Source organism: Antechinus flavipes, chromosome 2 (genome assembly GCF_016432865.1).
Source record: "Antechinus flavipes isolate AdamAnt ecotype Samford, QLD, Australia chromosome 2, AdamAnt_v2, whole genome shotgun sequence".
NCBI lineage: Eukaryota > Metazoa > Chordata > Mammalia > Dasyuromorphia > Dasyuridae > Antechinus > Antechinus flavipes.
In genome coordinates, this window is record NC_067399.1 from 347,049,419 (window position 1) to 347,074,876 (window position 25,458).

At 32.8% G+C, this 25,458-nt stretch overlaps 1 protein-coding gene across 7 annotated transcripts in view; it reads left to right on the forward strand.

Moving 5' to 3' along the window:
* PACS2 (phosphofurin acidic cluster sorting protein 2) overlaps nt 1–25,458 on the forward strand; it is a 424,977-nt gene that overhangs the window by 128,743 nt on the left and 270,776 nt on the right. For all 7 annotated transcript variants that reach the window (XM_051977991.1, XM_051977987.1, XM_051977988.1 and 4 more), the window contains exons 2-3: nt 3,155–3,242; nt 24,050–24,139. In XM_051977991.1, the coding sequence (XP_051833951.1) occupies nt 3,155–3,242; nt 24,050–24,139 (178 nt within the window). The remainder of the gene's footprint in view (nt 1–3,154; nt 3,243–24,049; nt 24,140–25,458) is intronic.

Sequence of the window (25,458 nt, forward strand, 5' to 3'; positions counted from 1 at the left end):
CATCAGTTAATAGACTTAGAACCAGATAGGCCTTAGATGTTTTCTGGTCCTGTCTTCTCATTTTATACATGAGTTAAGTAAAGCCCAAGGTCACTCAGGTACTCTTAAGTGGCTTGACTGAAGTTTAAATTTTGACTCTAATATCCAATATTCTTTTTGGTGCACTAGGCTTCCTCCCCAACTCATATGATACTTATGAGTCTAAGATTTGTTTATTATGAGTAGTTTTGAAAAAGGAATAAATATCTTATCAGTTCTTTCAATTCATAAAACAAGTTTTCCTAAAGCCAGCTAAACCTGTAGTTGTTAGCCATTTATTTATAGGATTAAAACAAAACTTAATTGTTTTCTTCTATTTTTATATTATACTTCTTATTGTATTCCTTTCCCCACTCCTCTCAGTAAGTCATTCCTTATAATAAGGAAGAAAAAAAGCTTTTAAAAAAAAAACCTAATGAACATATATTTTAAAAAATGGTACTATATTTGGTACCCAAGATACTTAACATTTTCAGAGAAGTTGGAAGATAAGAATTTATATATTTCTCCTTTGGGGCCAAGCCTTCTTAAAATTTACAACTTTCAGTTTTGATCAATTTGTTACTGTTTTTTCCAGTTACATGTTATCATTGTGTGTATTGTTTTTCTGGTTCTCGAATCATTTTGCATGGAGAACTTGACTCTTGCTTTTTCTCTTCACCCCACTTGCTGCACTTATTCTAAGAGACTTGACATACACTCATGCTTGTGTCATATGATGTGATGTATGTATGTGTGTATATACACACACATACTCTTTTCCTCAAATACTCTAACTTCACAGTACCTCAGTCAATTTAATTCACATGACTCCTCCAATTCATTTCAGCTGTACATAAACATAATAATACCCTTAATCTTGAAGTCATTCACAGGTGTTGAGCTTCTGTATTTAGAAACAATGAAATTCCCCTATTCATAATCTTTCATCATCCCATCTTTCCCAAAGCCTTACCACCCCTAACACTTCTTCATCCTCCCTGTGAGCTCCATTCTCTCCACTCCTTTCTTTATTGGCTATCATTCTCACACTCAACTGTACTCAGAAATGACTGTTAGCATATTCATGAAAGTAGAGCTGGCAGGGAGTAAAGAAGTACAGAAATGTTAAATGACTTGCCCAAAATCAAATAGCTAGTAAGTGTCTGAGCTAGTAAGTGGATAGTTCTTTGGCATTCTGCCACATGTCCTTGCTATATCATTTCTCTTTCAAAAACTGAGAAAGGAAAAGTGGGAGATAATATAAAGTGTTGAGATAAAGAAAAGGGGATAAAAGAAGAAGTGATTCCTTTTATTCTGTAAATTAAGAAGTAAGATATTAAGCTTAGAGATTGGGGCACAGGATAGTTTGGGAAATCTGAGGAGAGAATGGAATAACTTTTAATGGAATCATTTTAGGAGGAAAAAAAAAGGCTTGCCTTGCCACAGTGAAGGCCAGTTAATATTAGATGATATGAATTGTAATGTAGCTAGTAAGCATGATTATGAGACTTTTTCTAGCTATTTTCAGCAGTAGGTTCACAGGATATAGATGGTAGGAAGTAATCCAGGGCTAAAGTTTGGCAAGGGATAAGAAGTTTTAGGTAAAAGGAGTGTTTGGGACAAAAAGATCTACCCAAATTGACTACTACAGAGATCACTCATAGAAAACAAAATTATTTATTAGAATCTAGAGAAGCAGACCCCATCCTGTTCTGTGAGCTGAATTCACAGCAGGACAAGGCCAGAGCCTTGAAAATGTTTACAGTAGTTATACATTTCAGACAAAGAATCCTCAAAATCCCACCCTCTATATGTTGTGCTTGGTCACATAAGTCTGTAGTTCCCCTATTTGGTCAGTGGAATGTAGTAGACAAGGTGATATACAGTTTCTTCGGCCCATATATGTTTTCAATCCCTTCTTTGGACAATAGAATGTAGTCCAGGCCTTATCTAAAATCATGTGACTCCAGAGAAGCCGAAACTGAGGCCTATAGGCTTGATCTACTTTAGCTAACAGTCTCTGATTAATATGTGCTTAATCTATAAGTTCTTCACCTTTCCACACAGGAGGATGAGAGATTTGAGATTAGACAGCATCGTAGATTTAAATTTATTAACTCTGCAGTAAAAAGTAGAAAATCCTAGCTAAACTTTTGGCCTTTAGAAAGTACTAAAGAGGGTTTGAAAGTTGTGATGAGGGTGATAGGCTTAATAGTTGTAAGGATATAGTGTAAAATAAACCTCAAGGATCCCAGATTCCCAGCTGTAGTCATTTTTCTTTCCTTAAGCACTGTGAATTTGTTTATTTGTGCCTTGGCAAGTTGCCTCTTTTGTTTGTTACCTCAAAAAACTGACTCATCTGTGAAGAGGAGGAGCTGAGATGAAGAGCTAAACTGAGGAGCTAAGGAGGAACTAAAACTGAGAATTGGAGCTGGGGTTGAAGCCGCTTAGGAGCCTTCCTTCGCCCTGGTGCTGGTATTTCTAGTGAAGCACTTGTCTCGGTGTTTATTCTTTCTTGCCTCTCAGTATTAAAAGAACTTTGACCCGAAAAATCCCAAGGCTCTAGGTCTAACAGTAATGTCGAAGTTTAAAGAGAGATTAATTAATGTGGAGTTATGATCAGAAGACTGTTAGGCAATCTGATGAGGTGATATGGATGAAAGTGTTCATGTTTTACAAGCCAAAACTATTAATACATTATTGCTTTGTTTTCTACACCTGGTTTGTATAGATTTAGTTTGTTTTCCCCCTTCCTTCCCATCCCTCCTCCTTCCTCCCCCACCATCTTTTCCCCCTTCTTCCTCTCCAACTTCCCATGGCATATGGTGTTACAGAGTTCACTTTTCAGAGAGCACACATTAAATATTTAGTAAACAACTGATTACCTATTTCTGTATATAGCACAAGAAGTAATATGCTTAATTACTTTATATGTAGTCATGGTTTAGAAGACAGACAAAACAACATCCTTATGAAAGTGTTTATTCCGGCTTGGTAGTTTTCCTTTTGTGCGTCTTCATTTGTCTTTTCTCTGGCTACCTTTCATTTGATTTCTATATAAGCAAAGTTGCCTGATATATCCTGATATAGATCATTAGTAAAGTAAGTACCCTCTATTTGTTTTTACTTTCAGGTTATGCAGTCTGACCTTGAAAAAGCTGGTCGTTTTTAAGGAATTGGAAAAGGAACTCATCTCTGTTGTAATTGCTGTCAAAATGCAGGTAATACTTGTTTTTAAAAAAAGCTACTTGATTAGAAGTGTAAGACCTTTAATTTAACCTAAGTGGATAAAATCACTAAATTATAAAAATCTTAATAATTTGCCATTATCCATTAGATTTGCAAAATAATTTTCTTACAATAGTTTGTTGCATTAGGTGTTGCAAATTTTATTATCTCTCTTTCACAGGGATAGAAACCTGAAGCTAATCCATGGTTTCACGATGTTAGGTATCAGTGTTGAATTGTGGATCTGGGGTTTTAATCTTTTTAAGTTCTGTACTGTTCTCTATAACTTTGTTGAAAAAAATATTAGTGTTTTTGTGTTGTAGACTTTGTGTTATAGACTAGACTGCCTGAAACAACTTTTATTAATTTATTATTCTGAAATGAAACATTGTCCTACTTGTCATAGAACTTTTTAAACTTACAATCTAATCTTACTTTCAGATATCTTTCCACAAGTCATTTTGAAGGTCTATCATAGGACTTTTGAATGTAGGAAAATTTTATAGGGTAATGAAACACAAATCAAGGTTAACATTTACCCATCTTCAAATAGTCATGTCAGCAAGAGTGTATTTAATTATCTACTATGTTTCAGGTGCTGGGCTAAGTGCTAGAGATGTAAAAAAAGGCAAACAGTTCATATTTTGAGGGAAATGATATTCCTTTGGGGAAGACAGCATGCCAATGTATCTGTGTAAACAAGGTGTTTATAGCATTAACAATAAATAATCTCATGGGATAGGTACTAGCATTAAAGGGGAGTTAGGGAAAACTCATTGTAGAAGATGAAATTTTAGTTGATGCTTGAAGGAACCCTGGGAAACCCCTATATGGAGATAAGGAAGGGGAGGGGGTGGGAAATTCCACACTTGAGGGAAAGCCAGTGAAAATTCCTGGAGCCAGGAGGTGGAATTTCTCATCAAAAAACAACAGAGAGGCATATATCTTCCTCTTTATCTACAAAAATCATGTTTCCTCCAATCTTGAAAACTCAATTGATTCTGCCATCCTGGTGACAAATTTTCTATATTTCTCCTACCTTTTTCAGCTTAATGTCTTTGAAAGAGTTGCTTATACTTCATGCCTCAAATTACTCCTTTTTCCTCAATAGTATTTTATTTTTCCAAATACATGTAAAGATAGTTTTCAACATTCATTTTTGTAAACCTTTGTGTTCCATGCTTTTTCTCTCCCTCCCTTGCTTCTCCCTCTCCAAGAAATTTGATATAGGTTAAATATGTACAATTTTTTAAACATACTTCCATGTTTGTCATACTGAGCAAGAAAAATTAGACCAAAAGGGAAAAAAGCCACGAAAAAGAAAAAAACAAACAAAAAAAGGTGGAAATACTATGCTATGATCCACATTCAGTCTTCATAGTTCCCTCTTTGGATGTGGATGACATTTTCTATCCCAAGTCTATTGGAATTGTTTTGTAGTCACTGCATTGCTAAGAAGAGCCAAGTCCCTCACAGTTGCTCATCATATAGTCTCCTTGTAACTGTTCCCATATTCTCCTGGTTCTGCGGACTTTTCTCAGCATCTGTTCATGTAAATCTTATCTAGGCTTCTGAAATCAGCCTGCTCATCATTTCTTGTAGAACAATAATATTCCATTACATTCATATACCATAACTTTTTCAAGCATTCCCCACACATATATATTATACATACATATATACATACATACATACATACATATATATATAAATATATACATATATATATATATATGTATAATAAAAAGAGCATAAGAGTAATTTGAGTAAGAGATCATAAAAAAGGGAAAAGGACCCACAAGAGCAAAAATGTAAGCATTTTTGGGGTTCTTCATCCTTTGTCAGATCCCCTAAATGTGCGTGCTTTCTAAGTCTTCTTTCCTTCCTTCCTTCCTCCCCACTCTTTCCCTGTTCCCTCCCTCCCTCCTTTCCTATCTTCTTCCCTCCCTCTTCTCTCCCTCCCTCTCCCTCCCTCCCTTTGTCCTTCCTGCCTTCTCTCCCTCCCACCCTCCTTCCTTCCCCTTTTCCTTTTCCTTTACAATTATTTCATCAGTTTTCATACATTCAATTTCATATCTTTATAGATGATTCCCAGATCTATATATCTAGCCTTGACTTCTTTCCTGGACTCAAGTATCACCTCACTGTAGTGCCTGTTGGACTCAGTGTCAGACAATGTTCTATAAACATTTTAAATTCAACATATCCAAAATAGAACACATTTTCTTTGCTGGTAGACTCTCTCCCTCCCAGGGATAAACTTCTTTATTATTACCAAAGATTAGCACCATCAGGCTCACAATCTCAGTCTTGTCATTTCTTCTTCACAACTTTTTTTTTTTTTTTTTTTTTTTTTTCCTGAGGCAGTTGGGGTTAAATGACTTGCCCAGGAACAGACACCCAGGAAATATTGTGTCTGAGACCAGATTTGAACCTGACTTCAGGGTTGGTGCTCTATCCACTATGCCACTTAGCTGCCTTCTTCACAACATTCCTTGTATTCATTTTCTTCTTTCTATTCATACACTTTAGTGCAGACCCTCTTTACCTCATTCTTGGACCATGAAAATAGCCATCAAAATAATCTTCCTATCCTAAGTCTCTTGCATGCCAACTGAAAGTGAAGGTTTGACCAATAACCTCACCCTCCTTCCCCCACTACTAGCCTTCTCAGTACTGAATATACTTCATTGTCTTCCTATTACTACCAGTACCAAAGACAGGTATTTATTTATTTTCTTTTAATGCCCATCATTATCTGTTCCCTCTTATCTTTGGTTTCCTCTCAATCTTTGTTTCCCTTCAAGTATTCTGTTATCTTATGCCACTAACTCTCTTGCTTCTATTGACACAACACTCTCCCTCATGATTTCTTTTCACTGACTATCCCTCATGTTGGGAATACTCTTCCTTCTCAGTTCCTAGACTTGGCATAGGTCTTATGAAGAAGAATGGAATATTTATTCTTAAATAGATTAGGAGAGAAAGTAATGATCTTTTCTCAAGAACTTGATTCCTTGAAAACCAGGATATACCAATATGAATCAATAATCCTACAAGAAAACATGAAATAGTATAAGAAATAAAAGCATTTAAAAAATAAAAGCATATGTAAATTATATATAGGCATTCAGGTAGAAGCAGTTGGTGTCAGTAGACCAAAATCAGGATCTGGCAGCTTCATTTCAAGAGGCAAAAACTAAAACTTTATAACCAAGAACAATTTACTGCAAAATTGGGGGTAGTCTGAAGGGATAAAAATGGTCTTTTAATTTATTTTATTTTATAAAGTCTTATTTTCTAGGACTTTTCATTTTTGATGAAATATACGTACGTTGAAATACAAATGCTAAAGTACAGAGAAACTAGGAAGGTAAATCTGAATTCTTGGAGGGAACTTTATGATGACATAGTGCTAACATTCTAATAGTGTGAAAAAACTTAGTATCTTCAAAGGATATTTAGGAAGATAAATAAGAAAAACAGATTTCAGTAATGGGTTGGTTCTGTAAAAGGGAAGTTAAAAGAAACATACTAATGTAGAAAGGAAGAAGATGATAGAACTTATCACTCATAAATCAGATATGTAAGAAGAATAATCCACAAATATGAAAGGATGGATGGGAGGGAGGGAGTGGCTATCATGACTATTATCTGAATTACAGAAAAGAGACTACATATGCATCACATATACACACAAGAGTTTGGTGCAGAAATATATTGAATTCAACTGGGGAAAAAAAGTCGGGGGACATTAAGAGGGGAAAAATACTAAGGAAGAAATCACTGCAAATAAATAAAACTTCCTGATCTTGAAAGGCAGAAGTAGAAAAGAGTGGAAGGAGAATTAAACTACAAAGTGGTTTCTTAGATTGCTTCTTAAATTGTTGATGAATGGCAGAATAATGGTACATTAACAGAATAGTTTTACCTCATAAGAAATGATGAAAGAGATAATTTCAGAGAATTTTAGGGAGCATAAACTGATGCAGAGTTGAGTTAACTAGAAGAAAAAAATTATACAGGACCAACATCATTGTGAAGAAAAACAACAATGAAGGATATAAGAACTCTGGTCAGTGCAGAGACCAGCATTGTTTTTTTTGTTTTTGTTTTTGTTTTTGTTTTGTTTTGTTTTGTTTTTTACCTATGATGAAGCATATTTCCCTCCTCTTTACAGAAGTAATTGACACAAGATATTGGGTACATTTTTTGAACATGATACAAATCTACTGTGTAGATTGGTTTTACATGACTATGGTGTCACATTTTTTTTTCTTTCTTTGTCTTCATTCATTAATTAAGGGGAGGACAAAAGTGATATTACTTTTGGCTTATTTTGATTTTTTGTTATATTTTTATTTCATTAAATATTTCTCAATTGCATGTATATTTTTAAAAAAATAATCATTTTTAAAAATTTGAGCTTCAAATTCTCTCTCCCGCCTACTTGAGGTGGCAAGCTGTTTTATATCAGTCATATACATGTTTAGTATTATAAAACATATTTCCATATAAGCCATGTTTGTTATAAAAGAAGACACACATGTAAAAACACAGTTGAAAAAGTTTGCTTTTTCATCTCTGGAGGTGGACAACATTTTTCATTGTGGGTTTTTTGAAATTGTCTTGAACCATGTGATTAAAACTACCTTTACAATATTGCCATGTACAATGTTCTGCTCACTTTATCTTGCATGAGTTCATATAGATCTTCCCAGGTTTTTCTGAAATTCTTCTGCTCATCATTTCTTATAGTACTTCTATCATAACAATATAACTTGGTCAGCTATTCCTCAATTGATGGGTATCCCCTCATTTTCCAATTCTTTGCCACTACAAAAAGCTATTGTAAATATTTTTGTACAAGTAGGTTCCTTTCATTTTTCTTTGATCTCATTGGGATACAGACCTAGTAATGTGATGGATGAGTTGTTTTATTTTTTAAAGAGAGACATTGAATCATTTTAAAGAATGCAGAGAAGAAAATTGAAAGAGGTTCAGGGAAAGCATAAGCAAGTGCAGGAAATTTTGAAAGTAAATTGTAGAATTTACTATACACTTATTAAAAAGGTCAAATGGTAGGAAGGAGTTTTCTGGTTCATAAAGAATCTTGTTTATGTTTTGCTGTGTGTGTGGAAATATTCTATGTGTATATAATTTCAAAATGTTAATAGCTATGCTAATTTTCAAAAGAGAAGAGAGAAAACACTACCAAACTTTTAAAATGTCAAATATGGTCCCGATAACCGAGACAGAAAAGAATGAGGCAATGAGAGTATTATATAAATGTCACTGATAAATATTAATAACAAAATTATAAACAAAAATCTCCAATAAGATTATAATATATTCCTCCCAAATTCAATATGACTAGATTAGATTTATGTCAAAGATGATTCTGTATTAAGAAAACAACCAACATGATACTTTTGGCCAAAGATAACTGCCTTAAAAAAGGAGGTATACTTTCCAACTCCCATATATCTACTCTAGCAAAACTGTTAAGTTTATACCAGGACAAATAATTATTAAGAAATCCAATAAAAACTACAGTAAGTGATCTCTTTTATTCCCAAATAAACAATTTCATCCAGAAACTCACTGGAAATAAGAAAGGAACCCATCAGCTCCTTAGTGAAGAATAACCTCCCAGTATGAGCAAAGATGGCCAGGGACACATATAATCAGTAATCAGCAAGCCTCAGTTTTTGGAGGCCTTGGGAATAAAAGACCCTTCTGATAAAGTCCTTAGGAGATCAGAAGGCTCCAGGGTAAGGATTTAGAATCCCTGGAGAGGTCCAGTGGGCACCAATCATTAATATCTCACTGCTGCAGAAGTCAGAATAGTAGATCCCATATCCAGGGCCTCTGAAATTCTTAATCCTCTGTTTTGAGAGATGATAGAGACCCTGAAAATCTGTATTCTGCAATGTAAAGTATCATACTTAAATCTGGGAGAGTTTGTATAGGAGTCAAAGTAACCCAAATAAAACCATAATTTCAAATTGCTTTCCAAAATACTTTTTACTCATTGGTCACTCCACAGCAGTGCATTAGGGTGCCCTTTTTTTCCCCTCATAATTCCATATGACATTGATTTTAAAAAATCATTTTTCAGAAAGATAAAATTTTTGAGAAATTGATATCCGAGTCAGGCTTTAAAGGAAGGATAAAGATGATTGCCTTATAAGAAGCTACTAGAGAGATTAAGATGCTATATTTTTACTTTACTCAATAGAAAAATGGAAAGATTAGACTACTAATAATATAAAGGTTCCATAAGATAGTGAAGCTTTAATTTCCTGTAAAGAGGCTGTTATAGCCTATAATCAATAGGACTTGGTAACTTAAACATTATGGGGGGAAAGAATCAAATAAAATATTTTTTCAAATTTGGGAGTCTGGTGAAAACTAGTATCACTTTACATAAATCCTAAAATCAGAAAGACTTTCCCCTCAATGAGTGAGAAAAATCTGAATTTTGGATCTCAGTTTAAATTTTGGTGACATAGACAAGAAATATAGGGTCTTGGTAGTAAGAGACATCAGAATAAGGGATATTGATTTGGGAATTATGTGCAAGGTATAGTTGTCAAGAGACATCAATTAACAAATATTAAGCACCTGGTATCCAGTACTATGTTATATATATCTATATCTATATCTATATATCTATATCTATATACATACACACACACACTGTAAACATATACCCAGAATGCAAGAAATCCTGTTCTCAAGGATCTTAAATTTTTAGTGGGAAGGATAATAAATACATACATCACACTGGCAGATGGGACCCCAGAAGTCATCTAACTCCTACTCGTAGTAGTAGTAGTAGTAGTACTAGTAGTAGTAATTACTACTACTCTTGAATTGAGTTCAAGGCATAACACTTAAAGGCTGAAATTTCTAGTAGTTATTTATGAGCCTCTATTTGGTATACTTTCCATTCACTTGAATCAGCCAAATTTTAACTAGCTTTTAGAGTTTATTTACTAAGATATCATCATAAGAACCTCAGTACAAAAATAAGAGTTCTGGGTCATATACAAATAGAGACTGGAGTGTAATTTAAATTTAGAGTATGATAATCAGATACATTATGTAGATAATATTTTGACAAAGGATAAACTCATAACTGCATTCTTTTCTGGAATAAGAGGTCAAAGTTCTTGAATCTACTTTCTTCCTTGAGTGGCTATCTTTCTGTTATCTTTCTTTCCTGGGGTATCTACCTGCTTTGTCTTATATGAGTAAAGTCAGTGATGATATAAACAAATGTGACTGTTTAAAACAGACAGAAATGGTAGTTAGGCCTATCTGGATCTTTGAGTTTCAGTGAATTAGATCTTCAAGGCATTTTGTGGAGTTTCATGGATTCTCAGGATCTTGGAGGTAAAGGTTACACTGTTTATTTTTGCTTCCTAGACCTTCCAGGAACCCTAGTGTGAGTTTATATCCATTCTGGGACTTTAAAGAAGTTATTTATTATATTTCTCAGTGAATTTTTATCTTACTCAGTCTTGTGTGAATTTCAGGTTTTTTTTGGAGTATATGTGAATAAGTGTTGGAGCTTCCTCTCCATCTCAGTTCCTGCCTTAGGATTGCCTATACTTGTAAACTTTAACTTATATATTATTACTTCTGCTTCCTAGTTTATTAGCACAAGGGCCACCTCCTTCAGGGGGCCTTTTCCCCCAATTTAATCTTTTCCTCTGCTTTTAGACACATCCTCACAACTTTAGTTATCTCAGGATACACCCATTGCACAATTAACTCTCCTAACTTAACTAGGTTTATTAATACATATATCTCTTATTAAGCTTTCACATCTTTCATACTTACTTGAACAATTTATTGTTGCTACACTTTGTCCATTGTGCCAGCTCTCTTTTGCCAGTTCTAACATTGATATTTTAGGAGTTTTTGTCTTTCTCACAAATGGTTTGATTCTTCCTGATCTTCCAGCATCTTTATCACATAATTGGATTGTCATGAGAAATTACCTAACACAGGTCTTTGGAAGACCAAAGTCAAGGGAAAACTCTCTAAAGAACCATTTAAAATGTCCTCTAGATGAGGATGAAAAAGTGATGATCAGATATTTTAGATAACTGCTGTGAATTTTAGCAATTGTGTGGGTAAATTTAAGGTTTTTTCCTTCTGTCACAATGTAATCTTAGGCAAATAACAATAATTATAATAGTTTAGCTTTAACCATATATACTATATATATATTACTTTCTTTATAAGAACTCTATGACATGGTTAGTACAAGTGTATATATATGTTCCTATTTTACATATTAGTAAACAAGTTCAGGGAGATAAGTGATTTGACTTGCAAATGCATAGAGAGATTTTCTTCTTTGGAGTAACCCTTCTCTGATAAACAGCTATACTAAACTATAACTATGTAATATATAACTATACTAGTGGGGGATGTCAATTTCCCCCTTTAAGAAGTAGATAAATCTAACCACAAAATAAACAAGAATAAGAAGGTAAATAGAATTTTAGAAATATTAGATATGATAGATATCTGGAGAGTATTGAATGGACATAGGAAGTAATTTACCTTTTTCTCAATGGTGCATGGTACCTACCCAAAAAAAATGACCACTTTAAATCATAAAAATTTCACAAATACAGAAAAGGAAAAATATTAAGTTCACTTTTTTTGGATCATGATGCAATCAATCAACATTATGTATAATAAAGGGCTGTGGAAGGATAGATCTAAACAATCTAATCCTGAAGAATGAATGGCTCAAACAACAAGCCACATATATAATCAGTAATCTCACTAAAAAAGATAACAATAATGCAGCAACATACTAAAACTTATGGGATATAGCCAAAGCAGTTCTTAGGAGAAATTTTATATTTCTAAATGTTTCCATGAATAAAAAGGAGATCAGTAAATGAGGCATGCAACTAAAAAAGCTAGAAAAAGAACAAGTGAAAAATCCCCAATTAAATACCACATTAGAAATTTTGAAACTCAGTAGTTTAATAGAATTGAAAGTAAGAAAAGTTTTGAATTAATAAATAAAACTAAGAGCTTCTTTTGTGTAAAAACCAATAAAATGGATAAACTTTTGGTTAAGTTGATTAAAAAACAAAACAGAGCCAGTATCAAAAATGAAAAAGGTGAATTTACCATCAATGAAGAGGAAATTAAAATAATAATTAGGAACTCTTCTGCCCAACTATATGCCAATAAATTTGACAATCTAAGTGAAATGGATGAATATTTATAAAAAAATATAAAATGCCCATATTAACAGAAAAAGAAATACACTACTTAACCCCATTTTAGAAAAGAAATTGAACAAGCCATCAATTAGCTATGTAAGAAAAAAATCTCTAGAGCCAGATGAATTTACAAGTGAATTCTACTAAACATTTAAGAAACAATTAATTGCAGTACTCTTTAAACTATTTGGAAAAAAAGAGTCTTACCACATTCCTATCATGAGATAAATATACTGCTTAAGCCAGGAAGAGCTAAAACAGAGAAAAGGAATTATAGACCAATTTCCCTAATGAATATTGATGTAAAATGTTAAATAAAATATTAGCAAAGAGATTACAGCAATTTTTCTTTTTTTTTTTTAATTTTTATTTAATAATTACTTTATATTGACACTCGTTTCTGTTCCGATTTTTTTTTCCCTCCCTCCCTCCACCCCCTCCCCTAGATGGCAAGCAGTCCTTTATATGTTGGATATGTTGCAGTATATCCTAGATACAATATATGTTTGCAGAACCGAACAGTTCTCTTGTTGCATAGGGAGAATTGGATTCAGAAGGTATAAATAACCCGGGAAGAAAAACAAAAATGCAGATAGTTCACATTCGTTTCCCAGTGTTCTTTCTTTGGGTGTAGCTGCTTTTGTCTGTCATTTATCAATTGAAACTCAGGTTTCTTTGTCAAAGAAATCCACCTCCATCAAAATATGTCCTCATACAATATCGTTGTCGAAGTGTATAATGATCTCCTGGTTCTGCTCATTTCACTTAGCATCAGTTCATGTAAGTCTCGCCAGTCCTCTCTGTATTCATCCTGCTGGTCATTTCTTACAGAATAATAATATTCCATAACATTCATATACCACAATTTACCCAGCCATTCTCCAATTGATGGGCATCCATTCATTTTTCCAGTTTCTAGCCACTACAAACAGGGCTGCTACAAACATTTTGGCACATACAGGTCCCTTTCCCTTCTTTAGTATTTCTTTGGGATATAAGCCCAATAGAAACACTGCGATTACAGCAATTTTTCACCAGGATACTATGACCAAATGGGATTTATATCAGGAATGTAGGGCAGATTTAATATTAGGAAAACTGTTAGCTTAATGGATAATATCAATAACAAAACTAAAAGAAAACATATGATTAACTCAATAGATACAGAAAAAGGTTTTGACAAAATATAGTACTGATTCTTTTTAAAACACTAGAAAGCATAGGAATAAATGAAATTTTCCTTAAAATTCTAAGCAATATTTAAAACCATCACCAAGCATTATATGGAATGGAGATAAGCTGTAAGCCTTCCCAGTAGAATCTGGTAAAACAAGAATGTCTGTTATCACTACCATTATTCAATATAGTGCTTGATATGTTAGCTTTAACAATGAGAAAGAAAAAGAAATGAAAAGAATTAGAATAAGTAGTGAGAAAAAAATGTCTGCAGATGATATGATGGTATACTTATAGAATTAGCAAAATTGCAGAATAAACTCATATAAATCATTGACATTTCTATATGTATATTTATTTATAGATATAGATAGATAAATAGATATATGCTTTTAGCAAAGCCCAGATAGAAAAAGTGCATTTAAAATAACTATGGACAAGAAGCGGAGCCAAGATGGCAGAGTAAAGAGAGGAATTCCTCAGAGATCTCAGTCAAACCCCTTCTAATACCTATAAATAATAATTCTAAAAAAAACTTAGTATTTCAGAACTCACACTAAGAGGAAGTGAATCAATTTTCCAGCTGAAGACAACTTAAAAGGTCAGCAGGTCTATTATACCAGGATGAGAGAATGGAGGGCAGTCTGTCTCAAGCAGCACCAGCACAACCCTGACCCCAGCAAATCATGAATAAGCCTTGGAATGACCAAATAAGTGGCTGCAATGGGTTTCTAGACCTCTCAGTCCACAGATTCTATAAATGACTTAAAAGATGGGCAAAAAAAGGTTTGTCACCCTAAGGTAACAGTCCAACAAAGGCCATGCCAGCAGTCTCAGACTTGGAAAACCAAGAGTGGGATTTGGAAGCTACTGAATCAGCAGCATTAACAGTTTCTGGAGATCTCAGGCCACAGACTATAGTGAGATCAAACAGCTGGTCAGAAGGAGATTATGAGTCCCTTTCCAAGCACTGAGGCAGAACTCTATTGCTTTGCCCTTTAGGAAAGCAGTCCTGGATCACAGTCTCAGGATGAGACAGAACACTTAGCACACTAGAACTTATAAGCGCAGTGAACTGTGATCCTCCTCAATATAATCCAGGGCAATTAGTAGATGGTGCCAAGCCAGAAAAAAATGCTTGTGATCACTTACAGCCTAGAACATAAATCAGGAGAATAGTAAATACACTTTTCCTTGGATCGTGCCATCTTGGAAGATCTTAAAACTTACAGATCCCATAAGGGTCTCTGACAACTACTACACAAAAGCCCTGAAGCTTGATTCATTGCACTATCCACTCTGGAAATAGAGCCCTTCTTTAACAAACAATTAAAAATCAGCTAATAGGCTGGGGAAATTAGCAAACAACAGAAAAAAGATTCTGACCATAGAAAGTTACTATGGTGATAAGGAAAATCAAAACACAAGAAAGTAACATAGTCAAAATTCTCACATCCAAAGCCTACAAGAAAAATAAGAATTGGTCTTAGGACATGTAAGAGCTCAAAAAGGGATTTTGAAAATCAAGTAAGAGAGGTAATAATCGAGAAGAGAAATGAGAGGGATGAAAAGGAAAAAGCCAATGAGGAGAAAAATACCTTAAAAAGCAAAATTGGCCAAATGGGAAAGAAGATACAAAAGTTCACTGCAGAAAATAATTCCTTAAAAATAATTGTGCAGTCTGAATTCTTAAAAGAGAAATTAAGAGAGCTAGCTGCAAGAAGAAATAGACAGCAAAACTATAATAGTGGAAGATCTCAGTCTTGCACTCTAAGAATTAGATAACTCAAACCACAAAATAAATAAGGAAGAAGTCAAAGTGGTAAATAGAATACTAGAAAAGTTAGATATGATAGATCTTTGGAGAAAACTAAATGGAGATAGAAAGGAGTACACTTTTTTCTCAGCAGTTCATGGAACCTATACAAAAATTGACCATGTATTAGGACATAAAAACCTCAAATTCAAATGCAGTAAGGCATAAATAGTAAATGCATCCTTTTCAGACTGCAATGCAATGAAAATTACATTCAATAAAAAGCCAGGGGAAAATAGACCAAAAAATAATTGGAAACTGATTAACTCATACTAAAGAATGATTGGGTGAAATAGCAAATCATAGACATAATTAATAACTTCACCCAAAAAAATGACAATAATGAGACATCATACCAAAATGTGTGAGATGCAGCCAAAGCAGTATAAGGGGAAATTTCATATCTCTAGAGACCTATTTGCATAAAATAGAGCAAGAGAAGGTTAATGAATTGGGCTTGCAACTAAAAATGCTAGAAAAGGAACAAATTAAAACCCCCCAGTCAAACACTAAACTTGAATTCTAAAATTAAAAGAGATTAATAAAATTGAAAGTAAAAAAACTATTGAATTAATTAATAAAACTAAGAGTTGATTTTATGAAAAAACCAACAAAATAGACAAACCCTTAGTAAATCTGATTTTAAAAAGGAAAGAGGAAAATCAAAATGTTAATCTTAAAAGTGAAAAGGGAGAACTCGCCACTACAGAAGAGGAAATTAGAGCATTAATTAGGAATTACTTTGCACAACTTTATGCCAATAAATTCGATAACTTAAATGAAATGGAAGAATACCTTCAAAAATATAACAGAGGAAGAAGTAAATTGGTTAAACAATCCGATCTTAAAAAAAAAGAAATAAAACAAGCTGTTAACTAACTCCCTAAGAAAAAATCCCCAGGACCAGATGGATTACCATGTGAATTCTACCAAACATTTAAAGAACAATTAACTCCAATGTTATATAAGCTATTTGAAAAAAATTGGGAATGAGGGACTACTACCAAATTCCTTTTATGACACAGAAATGGTACTGATACTTAAATCAGGTAGGTTGAAAACAGAGAAAGAAAATTATAGACCAATCTCCCTAATGAATATTGATGCTAAAATCTTCAATAAAATATTAGCAAAAAGATTACAGAAAATCATCCCTAGGATAATACACCATGACCAAGTAGGATTTATACCAGGAATGCAGGGCTGGTTCAATCAATAACCAAATTACCAAAAACCATATGACCATCTCAATAGATGCAAAAAAAGCATTTGATAAAATCCAACATCCATTCCTATTAAAAACTCTTGAGAGTATAGGAATAAATGGACTTTTCCTTAAAATAATCAGTAGCATCTCTTTAAAACCAGCAGTAAGCATCATGTGTAACAGGGACAAACTGCAGTCATTCCCAATAAGATCAGGAGTGAAACAAGGTTGCCCACTATCACCATTACTATTTAATATTGTATTAGAAATGCTAGCTTTGGCAATAAGAGTTGAGAAAGAGATTAAAGGAATAAGAATAGGCAATGAGGAAACCAAATTATCACTCTTTGCTGATGATATGATGGTATACTTAGAGAACCCCAGAGACTCTACTAAAAAGTTATAGAAACAATCCACACCTTTAACAAAGTTGCAGGATACAAAATAAATCCACCTAAATCCTCAGCATTTTTATACATCACCAACAAAATCCAACAGCAAGAGATACAAAGAGAAATTCCATTCAAAATAACTGTTGATATCATAAAATATTTGGGTATCTATCTACCAAAGGAAAGTCAGGAATTATATGAGCAAAATTATAAAATACTTTCAATACAAATTAAGTCAGATTTAAATAATTGGAAAAATATTAAGTGCTGTTGGATAGGTCAAGCGAATATAATAAAGATGGCAATACTCCTTAAACTAATCTATTTATTTAGTGCTATACCAATCAGACTCCCAAGAAAATATTTTAATTACCAAGAAAAAATAACAACAAAATTCATATGGAAGAACAAAAGGTCAAGAATTTCAAGGGAATTAATGAAAAAAATCAAATGAATGTGGCCTAGCTATACCTGATCTAAAATTATATTATAAAGCAGCAGTCACCAAAACCATTTGGTATTGGCTAAGAAATAGATTAGTTGATCAGTGGAATAGGTTAGGTTCACAAGACAAAATAGTCAATAACTATAGCAATCTAGTGTTTGACAAACCCAAAGATCCCAAATTTTTGGATAAGTATTTATTATTTGACAAATACTTCTGGGAAAACTGGAAATTAGTTTGGCAGAAATTAGGCATAGACTCATACTTAACACTGTACACCAAGATAAGATCAAAATGGGTCCATGATTTCAGCATAAAGAACAGTATCATAAATAAATTAGAGGAACATAGGATAGTTTACCTCTTAGACTTGTGGAGGAGGAAGGAATTTGTGACCAAAGAAGAACTAGAGATCATTATTGATCCCAAAATAGAAAAATTTGATTATATCAAATTAAAAAGCCTTTGCACAAACAAAACTAATGCAAACAAGATTAGAAGGGAAGCAACAAACTGGGAAAACGTCTTCACAGTTAAAGGTTCTGATAAAGGCCTCATTTCCAAAATACATAGAGAATTGACTCTAATTTATAAGAAATCAAGCCATTCTCCAATTAATAAATGGTCAAAGGATATGAACAGACAATTTTTAGAAGATGAAATTGAAACTATTTCCCCTCATATGAAACAGTGTTCCAAGTCACTATTGACCAGAGAAATGCAAATTAAGACAACTCTGAGATATCACTACACATCTATCAGATTGTCTAAAATGACAGGAAAAATTAATGATGAATGTTGGAGGGGATGCAGGAAAACTGGGACACTGATGCATTGTTGGTGGAGTTGTGAATGAATCCAACTATTCTGGAGAGCAATCTGGAATTATCCCCAAAAAGTTATCAAACTCAAAAGGGTATGCCCTTTGATCCAGCAGTGTTACTACTGGGCTTAATTCCCAAAGAGATACCAAAGAAGGGAAAGGGACCTGTATGTGTCAAAATGTTTGTGGCAGCCCTTTTTGTGGTGGCTAGAAACTGGAAAATGAATGGATGCCCATCAATTGGAGAATGATTGGGTAAATTGTGGTATATGAATGTTATGGAATATTATTGTTCTGTAAGAAATGACCAGCAAGGTGAATACAGTTTGGAAAGACTTACATGAACTGATGCTGAGTGAAATGAGCAGAACCAAATCATTATATATTTCAACAACATATGAGGATGTATTCTGATAGAAGTGGATATCTTCGACAAATAGAACATCTATTTAGTTCCAATTGATCCCAAATGATGGACAAAACTAGCTACACTCAGAGAAGGAGAACTGGGAAATGAATGTGGACTACTTACATTTTTGTTTTTCTTCCCAGGTTATTTTTACCTTCTGAATCCAATTCTTCCTGTGCAATAAGAGAACTGTTTGGTTCTGCACACATATATTGTATCTAGGAAATACTGTGACATATTTAACATATATAGGATTGCTCGCCATCTGGAGCGGGGGGGGGGGGGGGGTGTTGGAGGGAGGGAAGGGAAAAATCGGAACAGAAGTGAATGCAAGGGATAATGTAAAAAATTGCCCATGCATATGTACTGTCAATAAAAAGTTGCAATTAAAAAAATAAATGTTTGGTAGAATTAAAATAATTGTGCAAGTGAAAGCTAATAATTTCATGAGAAATAAAGAAAAAATAAAAACAAAAGAATGAAAAATAGAAAACAATGTAAAATATCTTATTGGATAAAGAACTGACCTGGAAAATAGAACCAGAAGAGATAATTTTAAAATTATTGGTCTACCTGAAAGCCATGATCAAAAAAATAGTTTAGACATCATCTTTCAAGAAATCATCCAAGAAGACTGTCCTGATATTCTAGAATAAGAGGATAAAATAGAAATTGAAAGACTCTAACAATCATGTCCTGAAAGAGAACGATCCTAAGGTGAAAAGTACCAGGAATATCCAAATTCTGGAGCTTACAGGTCAAAGAGAAAATATTGCAAATGTCCAGAAAAAAACAAATCAAGTATGGTGAGGACACAGTCAGGACAACACAAAATTTAGCAGCTTCTACATTAAAGTTTTGGAGAGCTTGGAGAAGAAATATTGGTATTCCAGAGAGCAAAGGAGCTAGAATTACAATCAAGATTCACCTTCACCTATCCAGTAAAAGTGAGTATAATCCTTCAAGGGAGTGAAATAGATGCATTCATCTATTCCAGTGTTTCATGATGAAAAGACCAGAACTGAATAGAAAATTTATGTTTCAATCATAGGAGAAGCATAAAGGGTTAATCAGGAAAGGGAAATCATAAGGAACTTAATAAAGTTAATCTATTAACATTCCTAACATATTAGAGCTTTCTCATTATTAGGCCAATTAGGAGTTTGTATAGACAGAGAGCATAAGTGTGTATTGAATATGAAGGGTTAATTTCTAAAAAAAACAATAAATAAATAAAATTAAAGGGTGAGAAAGGAATGTTCTGGGAGAAAGGAGAAGGGAAAGTGGAATGGTGTAAATTATTTTCATAAAAGGCAAGAAAAAACTTTTACAGTGAAGGGAAAGAGGGGAGTAACTGAATTTTACTCTCAATAGAATTGGTTCAAAGAAGAACTAAAATGCACTCAACTGAGTATAGAAATTTATCTTACCCTGTAAGAATTGAGAGAAAGGGAATACTAGAAGTGGAACGAGTGCTAGAAAGGAGGGCATATTGTTAAGGGGTAGCCAGAAGTAAAAGACCTTTGAAAAGGGGCAGAGTAAAAGAAGGGGAAAGAATTAAAAAGTGGAGGAGTATAGTTAGAAATAGTAATCATGAAAAGAATTTTGAACTGTGTCTCTGAGAAGATCTTATTTCTCAAACATATAGGAAACCAAGTCAAATTTATAACAAATAAAAACCTTCCCCAAATGTTAAATGACCAAAAGATATAGTTTTCAGATGAAGTAATCAAGCTATTTATAGTAATGTGAAAAAAATACTTTAACTCACTATTGATTAGAGAAATGAAAATAAAACAATTTTGAATTATTACCTAATAGTTATTAGATTGACTAGTATATCAGAAAAGAAAAATGACAAATGTTAAAAGAACATGGGGAAAATGAGACATTAATGTATTGTTGATATAATTGTGAACTGATTCATGCGTTCTATAGTGATTTGGAACTGTGCCCAAAGAACTTTAAATAAAATTATGCATATCTTTTGACCTAACATTACCAGTACTGGGCATGTATCCCAAGAAGCTTTTAAAAAAAAAAAAAAAAAGGACATAGATATATAAAAATTTATAGCAACTCTTTTTTCAGGGCAAAGAATTGGTAATTGTGGGGGGAATGCCTGAATATATTGTAGTATGTCATTATGATTGAATACTACTGTATTATTAAAAAATGATGAACAGGATGCTCTCAGAAAAACTTGGAAAGAAAAGCCTGAGCTCATGCAAAGTGAAATGGGCTGTGTACAAAGTATAAATAATATAATAAGATGATCAGCTGTCAATCACTTGGCTATCCTCATCAATGCAATGATCTAAAACAATTCTAAAGGACTTATGATGAGAAATGCTATCTATGCTCAGAGAAAAAAAATTTTGTGTCTGAAGACAGATTAAAGCATACTTTTTTTAAAAAAAACTTTTTTTTTCTTGAAGGTTTTTTTTTGTTTTGTTTTTTTTCACAGTGTGACTTTTATGGAAATATTTTGCATAACTTCACATGTGCCTTCCCAGTGACTAGGATAGAGAAAGGGAAAGAATCTGGAACTCAAATTATTAAAAATAAATGTAAATTTTTTTACTTGTTATTGGGGAAAATAAAATATTAAATAATAAGTTATTTTTAAATAACTATAGACAATATAAAATATTTGGTAGTCTACCTGCCAAGATAACACCAAAACCTATATAATCACAATTAGAAAACATTTTTACTTTTTAATTCTTATTTTTATAAAGTCAGATTTAATTAATTTTTTATTAATTGTTCATAAGTAAGGCAAACTAATATAATAAAATGTCAGCTCTAAGTTAATTTACTTATTCAGTTCTGTATCAATCAAAACTATCAAAATATTATTTTAGAATTAGAAAAAAATAAAAACAAACAAAAAATGACAAAAAAATCAAAATTCATCTAAGAGCAAAGGGTAAAGAATATTAAATGAAGTGATAACCCAAAAATGTTAAGGACGATCTAAAAGTGTATTATAAAGTGGCAGTCATCAAAATTAATTGGTACTGGCTAGGAAATAGAGTAGTGAATCAGTGGAATGGGTTAGGTACATAAGACACAGCAGTCAGTGACTGTAGTAATCTAGTGTCTGATAAATTCAGACTCTAACTTCTATGATGGGAACTTACTATTTTACAAAAAACAAAACTGCTGAAAAACTGAAAAATTGTTAAATTATTATTTTTTAAAATAAAATTGGTCTTGTATTTGATGGTTTTTTAGGTCCTCTCTAGACTGAAAACTATGGTTTTGATGATTTTTTTTTAAGAGTTCACCAATTCTTTGTTTTATATATTGTATCTTTTTAAGTTTCAAGTTATTTCTTAATATCACTTCACTGATCATAATTTTTATTATATTCTGGTTAGTAATTCTGGTTAATAATTGATACATTCAATATATCTACTTTCCTGTATTTGTTTATGAGGTTTGTATACTCTAGCATGGAGTCAATAAAAGTTCTATGTACTACTAAGAAATATATAATTTTCAGTCCTATTTGGAAATCACCTTCATATTTAATTCCTTTAAAATTCTATTCAGGTCTTTTATTTCTTTCTCATTTAACTTCTTGTTAGAATTGTTAAATCAAGGGGCAGCTAGTGAATAGAGCATTGGCCGTGGAGTCAGAAGGTTTTGAGTTCTAATCTGAACACTCGCTAGCTGTGTCACCCTGGGCAAATCATTTAACCCCAATTGCCTTGCCAAAACAAGCAAACAACCACCACTACCACCAATGATAATCAACTAGAACTGTTAGATTTCAAAAAGAAAAAAAAAAGAATTGTTTATTAAATACATTAAGGTCTCCTACAATTAGAAATAGAAAAACTATTTCTCCATGTTATGTTATTAAGGTTTTTCTTTCAATAGTTGGATGCTTATTCAGAGTGTATAATATTGAGCCTGCTCAGGAGAAGGTTGTATAGGGGATGAAAGAGAAGAAAAAAAGAATAAAGTAAAAATCATACAGCAGAAAATAAAAGAATAGCATATAAGGAAGCCAAGAAAAGTTGAACAGTCATGAATTTCTTCTATTATTATATATGCTTTTTTAAAATGGAAATTTATTGTTGCATATTTTGAATATTCCCTCATGTTTGGGCACATGACAATGCTTTTTGTTTTTTATTTTTCTTTTCTGTATTTTTCTATTTGCTTTTTTTTCTTAATTTGCATTTAGTTTTAAATATTTTTTATTATTGATTAGAAAATGCTAATAGAAACAACTCAGAGGTACCACTTCACACCTGTCAGACTAATATAGAAGAGGAAAATGATAAATATTGGAGAGGATTTGGGAAAATTGAAACATCAATTCATTGTTGAAGCTTACTTATCCATTCTGGAGAGAAATTTGAAATTATATCTAAAAGGCTATGAAACTGTAAAGCCTTTGGTCCAGCAATGTCACTACTAGGTCTGTTGTATCCTAAAGAGATCATAAAAAATAGAAAAGGACTCATATGTACAAAAAATGTTTATATCAGAATGGTGTCAAAGAATTAGAAATTGAAGGAAAGTCTGTCATTTGGAGAATTGCTGAACAAATTATGATATATGAATACTGTTGTTTTATAAGAAATGATGAGCTGACTGACTTCAGAAAAAAACAAAAAAAGATTTATGTAAATTGTTGCTTAGTGAAATGAGTAGAACTAGGAGAATGTTGTATATAATAACAGCAATATTGTATAGTAACATCAATATTGTTCTATGATCACCTTTGGTAGATTTAACTCTTTTCAATAGTAAGTGATCTCAGACAATTTCACAAGAGTCATGTTGGAAAATGTTATTCACATCCAGAGAAAAAACTGTGGAATCAGAATGCAGATCAAAGCACACTATTTTCTCTCTCTCTCTCTTTTTTTTTTTTACCCCCATGTGGTGTTTTTTCTCTTTCTTTGTGATTCTGATTCATAGCATGAATAATGTGGAAATATGTTTAATATAATTGTATATGTATAACCTAAATCAGATTGCTTGCTGTTTTGGAGAAGGGGCAGGGAATGGAAGGAGGGAGAAAAGAAAATTTGGAACTCAAAATCTTATAAAAGTGAATGTTGACATGTGGGGGAAATGGGGAGGAGAATACTATTAAATGGAAAATAAGAATTTAAATTTACCTCTAACTGATTTTTCTCCATATAACTTAGAGAAATTCTTTCATCATTTGAGTTATGTTATCTAAATCAGGAAATTTCTCGTTTTTATATCTGGTGAGAGGTTTTCTTACTTTTTATTACAGGGCTCAAAACGAATATTGAGGTCTCACGAAATTGTGCTGCCTCCCAGTGGACAAGTGGAAACTGATCTTGCACTAACATTTTCATTACAGGTAGGTAATGAAATTATTTCAGAGGTAAATGTGCAGTGATTAAATTTTTGTATTTGATTTCAGTTTCAGGAAGTTTTTTTGAGCCTTAAAATTGTCTATTATTGTAGGAGTTTTGTGGGGGGGGGGGAGGTTCTCATAGTTTTTAACTTTTACGGATTAGAGAATTTCTTTCAACTTGGCAAGAGTTAACAAGGTTTTTTTCATTAACAATATAAGGAAAAAGAATAAGGAAATGAAGGAGAAAAATACACAAGTTTTTCATGCTAAATTCTTTTGTAAAGTCAGTAAACAAGTAAAACACTAGTTTAAATCATTATTTCTAGTTTATTAAGTATATATGTTTTTTGTGTATTTAAATTTGTATCTTTTTCTATCTAGATAAACTATACATGTGATATTTCTAGCTAAGATGCTAATGTGGAGGAGTCTAGCTTTCTCATATACACTGCAGCAATGTCTTATGAGGGTACCAAGAGAAATCAACAAGTGTTTTTTGAATGACAACTAGAAGCTGGGCACTAGAGATACAAAAAAAGTAAAAAACAGTTTGTCTTCTTAAGGAGCAGTCTATTGGAAAAATAACACATAAACAAACAATTATATATAAAAAAGAGATATATCACTTTGAAAATAATCTTGGCAGAAAGCACTAACAAAGGGGATTGGGAAAAACATCTTGCAGAATATGGAATTTTAATTGCAGCTTGAAAAAAATCAGGAGGCAGAAGTGAAAAGGGACATTTTAAACATGAGGGACAGCTGGTGGAAATGACCAGAGTTGAGAGATAAAGTGTTTTTTGCAAGGAACAAAAAGGTGGCCAGTATCACTGAATCAGAGTGTGTATGGATAAAGGAATATTATATAAGAATATTGAAAAGATGAAGGGATTTTGGAGGACTTGAAAAGTTCAAAAGAAGACTGAAGAAAAAAGAAATAGTATAGATTTGAAGTGAGTCACCAGTGAGTCAAGTTGGAGGAAAAAAAAGAATAAAAAGATTTGTACCGCTATGTTAACGTGGGGAAAAAAACTGAAGGATTGAGGAGTTAGAGATTTTGATATGAGAAGGCTGAAAGGAAGAAAGACAGTAGATAATAGCAAGATAATTTCAGATTTCTTGAATATAACAGTGGGACATTTATGATAGCACCATCTTTGGTGGTGGAGGGAAGTGAATAGGAATAGTTTGTAGGAGTGTCATTTTGTATGTTGAGGTCTCCTAGTATGAGAACAAGAGTTACAGAGGAAAGAAAGAGTTAAGTACTGAGCTAGGTACTGAGGAGTTTCCTCAGATTCCCATTTATGTTTCCTTGTATTCTG